General features: G+C 50.0%; 2 protein-coding genes across 4 annotated transcripts in view; both read right to left on the bottom strand.

Moving 5' to 3' along the window:
* grk3 (G protein-coupled receptor kinase 3) overlaps positions 1-3,418 on the bottom strand; it is a 28,843-nt gene extending 25,425 nt beyond the window's left edge. Inside the window, exons 1-2 of one of the 3 annotated variants that reach the window (XM_066690133.1) lie at positions 3,112-3,418; positions 1,171-2,873 (exon numbers count right to left, since the gene is read on the bottom strand). In XM_066690133.1, coding sequence (XP_066546230.1) covers positions 1,171-1,283 — 113 coding nt within the window. In that variant the 5' untranslated portion in view covers positions 1,284-2,873; positions 3,112-3,418. Of the gene's footprint in view, positions 1-1,170; positions 2,874-3,034 lie in introns of all 3 variants that reach the window. The other 2 variants (XM_066690134.1, XM_066690135.1) reach the window with 2 other exon arrangements.
* A 2,264-nt stretch (positions 3,419-5,682) lies between these two features.
* On the bottom strand, positions 5,683-8,067 carry LOC136713144 (beta-crystallin B2). The gene is given in 7 exon segments (XM_066690139.1): positions 5,683-5,970; positions 5,972-6,124; positions 6,249-6,391; positions 6,746-6,878; positions 7,104-7,222; positions 7,479-7,574; positions 7,928-8,067. Coding segments are annotated over 6 exon segments (642 nt in total). The 5' UTR covers positions 7,542-7,574; positions 7,928-8,067; the 3' UTR covers positions 5,683-5,939.
* Positions 8,068-8,545: the final 478 nt, after the last annotated feature.

The raw sequence follows: 8,545 nt of genomic DNA on the forward strand, positions 1-8,545 counted from the left end.
TCCTTATCTGACAGCCTTGACATATTAGTATTTAACAGTTGTAGTAGTATTTAATTACAGTGTACTTAGAAGCCCTGAAAAAGTGCACTCAAAATCTCTTCTATTATTAATTTATTAATGTGATTACTATTGTTTGTATACATGTCAATAGCCAATACACAGACAGGGTCACCAGAGTTGTTATTAAGTGAAAGGTAACCACCCGTCTGTATTATAATGGGTCCAAATCCCGACAGAGAACCGAATCAGGAGGCCGAGCTGCCACTGGCACAGACCAACCAGCACTGCTCTGCCAACAGTCAGCAAACAATACATTTCATCAAACAATAATCTGAGTCAGCCAGTGCCATCAATCCATTTTCCTACACTGACAATGTGAAAAGCAACAATATTATTGCCAATTATTAGTATTAATAATAATGGATATTAATTCACTCATTTGACACCTGTTTTACACATATAGACTAAGACATATACATTTACAACCGATCACACTACAAACCACTAAATAAAGTGTGTATTTATGCAAATACATATAGACAGGTGTATTTGTAGTTGTATATATGTTAACAGCAGGTAAGACCAGGCCTTGTCATGCAGTTACACCATGACCAGTCGCCCTGGTAACCAACTGACAGCTTAACTCAAGTCATTAACCCCCCCCCTCCCCAACAACACACACACACACACACACAGGACCCCCCCCAACACACACACAGGACCCCCCCCAACACACACACAGGACCCCCCCCAACACACACACACACACACACAGGACCCCCCCCAACACACACACACACACAGGACCCCCCCCAACACACACACACACACACACAGGACCCCCCCCAACACACACACAGGACCCTCCCCAACAACACACACACACACACACACACACACAGGACCCCCCCCCCAACACACACACAGGACCCCCCCCAACACACACACACACACACACACAGGACCCCCCCAACCAACACACACACAAACAGGACCCCCCAACAACACATACACACAGGACCCCCACAACACACACACACCGTTACAGACGACACTGCCCCCCCCACCACCCCAAATAAAAAAAAGACAGAGGAGAGGTTGTGGGCATATATTCACACACAACCACCATTTTCCCTCTCATGAAGAAAGCGGAGACACCAGGCTGCCTACCTCGGCTCGGGCAGGATGATCTTCTTGCTCGCCCGGGCCGCTGGAGTCGACTTGCTCTTCTCCATCGCCATCAGATAGCTCACATCGGCGAGCACGGCTTCCAGGTCCGCCATCTTCGACTCCGGCAGAGCGCAATCGATCACAACGAGAGGAGGGGAGAGGAGGGACACACACACGGCGTGATACAGCACTGACACGGCGGTGTGTTGATAGCTGTACCAATAATCAGTCAAACACACTCCAGTTCACAATCCAGGAGAAGGGAAGGGGAAGCGGGGTCTGTCTGGCCGTTTGAACCCGGGGAGTGTGCGGGGGTCTGTCTGTCCCGTCTAACCGGCTCAGGTTCACTGCATCGTGACAGCGCCGCGCTAAGGAGCCAGGTGCGTGTGATCACGAAAGGGAGCAAGAGGAGGGGTGTTGTTGTGGGCGAACCCCCCCCCCCAAAACAACAATTTAAAAAATAAATATCAGCTCACTCCCAAAGGCACCAGCACTGTCTGATTTAGATCTCATTTCACTTGCATGCAATATACAGATGTGTGCCTATAATATCCACCAGGGCCCCCTCGCCCCCTTCCGCAGCCCCCGGGCCGCTCGCACCGTCTCGGCCACTCCAGCGGGCTGCCTCGAAGTTCGGGGCCGCAGCTCTCGCTCAAGACGCCGCGGTCCTGCGCCTCTCCGCCGGGGCTACTCGCCTGTAATCCCTCTCCCTCGCATGTTTCTAACACATTTGCATATAAAACAAATATATATTTCTCTATACGAGCCGGGATTTGAATAAATGTTTTTCAGAATAGAGGTGAAAGATTATTAACAATCCGACGGCACAGTGTTTAAATAGTGGCGTTTCCGTAATGTGCCAACGTTAACCAGCATTGCCGAAAACCAAATCAGCTTCCTCCTCTCAGACACAACCTAGGGGTCATTTAATTGTAAAAAATATATATTAATTTGAATTAGCAACTATAGGTTGTGTGGTGGCTTTGAAAAAGACCAGCATATCCGCATATATCGGTGTATATGACTGTAGAGGGGTGTTATTGTTGACTGCTGTGCGTTTCTTATTCGCCTTGTTACTCTGGCGGCTCTGCGATCTGCCACGGAAACGGCAGCCGACTCGCTCACTGGTGCGCCTGAACAATCTGTAACTAAATTACAATAAAATGATAATGATAATAATAATAATAATAATAATGTCTATTCGTGGTTTTAAAAGTGCTGTTTCTGCCCGCCTCTCTCCCCCACGGCGCTACAACAACACGCCGGATTGTTTCTCCATTTTACAGTCAAGGAAGAGGGGTTCCGATCGACAGACAGGCAGGCAGGGAGTCTGTCTGTCTGTCAGTCAGGCACAGTCCGTCCGTCCCCTCCTCGACTCGAGTTCACAACAAAAACAGCCAACTCTGCAGTCCTCTCTCTCTCTCTCCTTCCTTCACTTCTCTCTTTTTCTCCGCTTCCTCCACTTCGCCCTCTTTCTTCGCTCTGGTTTTCTTCCGATTCGGGTAATGAAGGGAAGGGGGGTGCGAGAGGAGGATATCGGACAGGAACACGGCTGTGCTGCTGCAGTGATGGTCTCTCTCTCTCTCTCTCTCTCCCCCTCGGTTTTATTTCTTTAAATGAGGAAGGGTTGTGTTTTTCTCTCCGTGTCCGTCAAGACCAGCTCTTGCGAAACGTCTTTAATTCCTCTCTTCTGTCTCCCACCGCTGGTCAGAATATGAAAAACGACAACAGATCGTGAGACACGGGTCCCATTAAAAATGAAAAAAACAACAACTCGCATTTCTTAAAAAAAAAGAGAGAGAGAGAGAGAAAAGCAACACCAAACAGTACATCAATGTGCAATCATAATCCACCAAAATATCACCTGCTTGGATAGACCTCGGAGCGCACTTTGTTTCCCAATGCACAGAAAAGAAAACGAATAAAGATATGAATAATTACAGCAGCGGTGCGCCGTTGGCTGTGCGTCGGTGCAGCTTCGCCTCCTCACTGCTTCCTCTCACCGCGCATCCGCCGCTGCCGCCCCGGTCCGCCGTGCTGCGCGGCCGCTCTGGTTCATCGCGTTTGTCGCTCTTTCCTCCCGCGACCCCTTCGCCCTGCAACAGCGCGACTATATTCCTCCTTCCTGCCGTATTTGTGTGTCAAGTTGGCGCCCGTATCTCGCTGGCTGTCCTCTGCGGCCGGGCGCTGTGGGTCTCCTTCTCTCTCTGCAGACCCGACTCTCAGCCTCACTTCCTCCCCCCTCCCTCCACACAGGCTGCCGCCAAAACCCGGCGCTGGAGTCCGCTGCGGAGCCGCCCCCCTGCGAGCCGCTACGGTAATGACAGCCGGGTTTGTGTACAGAGCGCCATGTTTTTAGTGTGTCGTCTGTGTAAATTAATTAGCTGTCTAAGCCGTACTGGAATAAGTACACACACTCTGACAGATCACTCACCCACACATATAGCGGAACTGTCCAGTTTCTCTAAAGGACTTCCCAGTAACGCAAATCTGCTCTCTGCATGGGCGTCTGAGTCAGGCCCTGCGTGACAGACACTCACACACACACTCTTTTTCTATACTGCACACACTGCACCTGGGCTGTACACCGCACACAGTGTCCAGGTGCTGTGTGTTTGTGTTGTGAGGTGTCAGGGTGTATTGCTGGACAGTGTAGTGCTGTAAGAGCTGCTGAATTATTGATGCATTGATGAGTAAGTGGCTGAGAGGATGGGGGGCTGTAACTGTAAATAACAGGAAGAGGCGCGTTCAGAGTCCTCTTAAATATTTTATGCAAAGCGGCACATTAATCTTTCAGTGCTGTGTGTGAAAGGCTCTGTGTGAGAAAGAGTGTGTGTGTGTGTGTGCCTGTTGGTCTGTCTGTTTTGTTTCTCTGTGTTTTTTGTTGTTGTACTGTCTGTCTGTCTGGCAGTTTGTGTGTGTCTGTTGGTCTGTTCTGCTTCTCTGCATGTGTTTGTCATAGTGTGTCGTGGTGTGAACGTCTGTCTGTGTCGTAGTGTGTGTCTGTCTGTGTCGTAGTGTGTGTCTGTGTCGTAGTGTGTGTCTGTCTGTGTCACAGTGTGTGTCTGTGTCGTAGAGTGTGTCTGTCTGTGTCACAGTGTGTGTCTGTGTCGTAGTGTGTGTCTGTCTGTGTCGTAGTGTGTGTCTGTCTGTCTGTCTGTCTGTGTCGTAGTGTGTCTGTCTGTGTCACAGTGTGTGTCTGTGTCGTAGTGTGTGTCTGTCTGTGTCACAGTGTGTGTCTGTCTGTGTCACAGTGTGTGTCTGTCTGTGTCACAGTGTCTGTCTGTGTCGTAGTGTGTGTCTGTCTGTGTCACAGTGTGTGTCTGTGTCTGTCTGTCTGTCTGTCTGTGTCGTAGTGTGTCTGTCTGTGTCACAGTGTGTGTCTGTCTGTTTTGTTTCTCTGTGTTTTTTGTTGTTGTACTGTCTGTCTGTCTGGCAGTTTGTGTGTGTCTGTTGGTCTGTTCTGCTTCTCTGCATGTGTTTGTCATAGTGTGTCGTGGTGTGAACGTCTGTCTGTGTCGTAGTGTGTGTCTGTCTGTGTCACAGTGTGTCTGTCTGTCTGTCTGTCTGTGTCGTAGTGTGTCTGTCTGTGTCACAGTGTCTGTCTGTGTCGTAGTGTGTGTCTGTCTGTGTCACAGTGTGTGTCTGTCGTAGTGTGTGTCTGTCTGTGTCACAGTGTGTGTCTGTCTGTGTCACAGTGTGTGTCTGTCTGTGTCGTAGTGTGTGTCTGTCTGTGTCACAGTGTGTCTGTCTGTCTGTCTGTCTGTGTCGTAGTGTGTCTGTCTGTGTCACAGTGTGTGTCTGTGTCACAGTGTGTGTCTGTCTGTGTCACAGTGTGTGTCTGTCTGTGTCGTAGTGTGTGTCTGTCTGTGTCACAGTGTGTGTCTGTCTGTGTCGTAGTGGGTGTCTGTGTGGCACAGTATGGTTTGTTTTTGTTCCAGACAGTGCTCTTCACTACTGAACTAATCAGTTGTATTTTGCTGGTGGGTTTATTTAATTTGAAGTATTTAAAACATTGTATTTATAATTGTTATCGTTGTTTTTATTATTAATATTGTTATTATTTTATTATAAATTGTATGATTATTATTACTACAGTTAATTCAAATACGCTGTCGACCTGCAGAGGGAGAGGAGGAAGAAAAATAGAAGAAATGTGTGTAGTTCAAGAGAGTTCGCAGGACTCTTGTCATTGTGTTCCTGTGTTGCGTGTGTGTGTGTGTGTGTGTGTGTGTGTGTGTGTGTGTGTGTGTGTGTGTGTCCATGCATTACTGGGCTCTGATTGCCCTCTGGTGGCAAGAGTATGGAAGTATCCTTCTGCTCCTCCTACAGGGCATATTTCTGCTTTGAGGAAGCTGATAGTTAGACCGCGAAAGGGAGAATAGAAGAGAGAGAAAGGGGAGACAGACAGCTGGAGCCTTGTAGCCTGGTAATGACTTTGAATTTCATAACAGAATCAGAGACTCAACTCACGCACACATACAGACTCTCACACACACACAAATTCAAAGGTACAGGTGAAGCTCAGATACTTTATTACGCTTTGGGGTCAGTGGTCAGTTGCTCAATTGGTGGCTTAAAAACACTGCCAATCTTAACCAGCATGAGTGTACGGGGGGGATGGGGGTGCGGAGCGATGGGGCGGTTTGGGTTCTTAGCAGAGCAAGGCAAGTCAGGTGGAATTCAGAGTTCAGCAGTGTCCAGCATCAAGCGCTGTGGTGGAAGCAGTAGTGGAGAGTCGCCAGGGGTCGGAGAGTAGAGGTGAGGGGTCAGAGGTCAGGGGGCTTAGTTGGCAGGGTGGAAGGCGCCCCTCTGGTGCCACTGCATGTCCCGGATGCGCCTGACTGACTGTATCTGGGGGTGCTGCGCCCCAAACTCTGAGCTCTCCTTGTATTCGCCCTTCTCAAACACGTACTGATAGCCCCTGTAGCCGGGGTACTGGTAACCCACCCACCTGTTCACAGAGAGACATGGGGAAAGGAGAGGGAGGAAGGAGAGAGCGAGAGTGAGTATTCTGTATTTTTGTTTGTGTGTCTGTGTGTGTTGTGTGGCGTGTGTCTGTGTTGTGCAGGACTCACGTTCCACTCTGCACACGCACAGACGACACTTTCTCCTGGTAGCCGTGGGCGTGGAAGCTTGGCACATCATCGTCCACCACCTCCATCTTCTTCCCAGCGAAGTTGGGGTTTTCATACAGCACGATCTTGTGCTCCTGACTGTCCTGTGAGAAGGGGGGACAGAGAGAGAGGGAGTGAGAGGGGTGTGACGGTAGGAGTGATGGTGAGGGAGAAGGAGATGAGTGAGATGGAGAGAGATGGAGAAGGAAAGGGAGGGTGAGTGAGCAGAGAGGGAGAAAGAGGAAGAAACAGGGACAGAAATATAGAGAGACAAAGACTGAAAAAATAGAGACAGATGGAGGGGCAGATACAGACAGACACAGACAGATTGACAGGCAGAGGCAGACAGAAATAGAGACAGAACAGCCACACAGACACAGACAGACAGACAGACACATACACACAAAGACAGACAGACAGACAGACACACACACACACACACACACAGTTGGCCGTACCACTTTGATGGGCCGGAATGCGGCGATGCTGTCGCTACGGCGACTGTTGGTCCAGGAGTCCCAGCGGGGGTATTCCCCCTTTTCAAACACAAACTGCTCCCCCTTACAGCTGGCCTGCTCGTACCCCACCCAGCTACACAGACAGGGGGAGGTAGAGGGGGAGAAAGGAAAGGATGGGGTAAGGGAGGGTAAGGGAGGGTAAGGGAGGGGAAGGGAGGGGAAGGGAGGGGAGGGGAAGGGAGGGGAGGGGATAAATAGGTCAGTACACATGTCCACACTGGATGCTCTTTAAACACTACACCACCTCCTTTCAGTACAGCTGTCTCCCTCCCTCTGTCTTTCTCACTCCCTCACTCACGGTCCAGTGTGCACCAGTATGGAGCCCACTCTCTCCACCCCCGCCTCCCTCAGGTTGGCACAGGGCCCAGTCAGCTCATGGCAACGGCCTTGGAAATTCTCCTGTTCATAGATAATGATCTGAGAGAGAGCGGGAGAGAGGGAGGGAAAAGAGAGAGAGAGAGAGAGAGAGGGAAATAAATAAGTTTGTTGCGTTCTCAGCTCAGTCCTCTCGCTCTCATCCCCATCTACATTCAACATCAATTTTCACTCTGTGTGTTCTTGAAAAAATTCCACCTCCCCATTCCCCGCTTACTCTCTCCTTTCCCTCTTCTACCTCACCCTCCCTCACCTCCCCCCTGTCTACTCCCTTTCTCTCTATCTCTCTCTCTCTCACCTTGTATGCAGTGCTCCCTGGCTGCTGCTGTTTAGAGGCAGGAGTCTGGTGATCTGTCGCCATGGTTACGGGGATGGTCTGTGGATGCTGAGATATCTGGGAGGAGGGAGTGCAGGAGAGAGGGAGAGGGAGAGGGAGAGAACATTTCATCCTCCATCTCTATAGCTTTCATTCAATTGCTTTTCTCCTGCTCTATAGACTGCACACCTGGTCTATACATACTGTACACACTGCACACCTGGTCTATACATACTGTACACACTGCACATCTGGTCTATATATGCTATACACCTGGTCTACATATACTGTACACACTGTACACCTGGTCTATACATAATGTACACACTGCACACCTGGTCTATATATACATTGCACACTGCACACATGGTCTATATATAGACTATACACACTATATACTACACACTGTACACATGGTCTATATACTGTACACCTGGTCTGTATACTGCACACACTGTACAGCAACACAGACTCAAACAGAGCTGTCCTGGTCTGATCTGGTTTGTTCTGTTCTGGTTTGTTCTGGTCTGCTCTGTGCTGGTCTGTTCTGGTCTGTCCTGGTCTGTCCTGGTCTTACCAGTGCCTGAGAGCTGCAGTGGGCGCTGGGCAGTGGCACCGGCTGGCTTTATAGACAGGCGGAGGGCAGGGGTGTAAGGGGTGGGGGTGGACCAGTGCGGCAGATTAGCACACAATACCAGGGCTCAGCTGATCGGGGGTGGGGGGGTATTGTCTGTCGATGCCCCCCCCACAGACTGAGCTGCGCTGCGCTGAGCTATCACTTTGCACACCCCATTTATTCCCATTTTGGATGAATCAGCCAGAACTGTGCCAGTGCTGTACACACAACACAGAACAACACAAGACAGCACACACTGTACACTTCAAGGGATAGGTAGCAGGAGGGAGAAAGGAGCACAGAGAGTGGGGGGTCAGGGAAGGGTGTACTGCTGCAAATTAACACCACACAGAGAGACAGAGACAGAGGAGGAAGAGGAAGAGGGGGCACAGTGAGAGACACAGAGGAAGAGAATGTGAGTGATAGTGTGTGG

The sequence above is a fragment of the Amia ocellicauda genome, chromosome 17, assembly GCF_036373705.1.
Source record: "Amia ocellicauda isolate fAmiCal2 chromosome 17, fAmiCal2.hap1, whole genome shotgun sequence".
In the NCBI taxonomy this organism is placed as follows: Eukaryota; Metazoa; Chordata; class Actinopteri; order Amiiformes; family Amiidae; genus Amia; species Amia ocellicauda.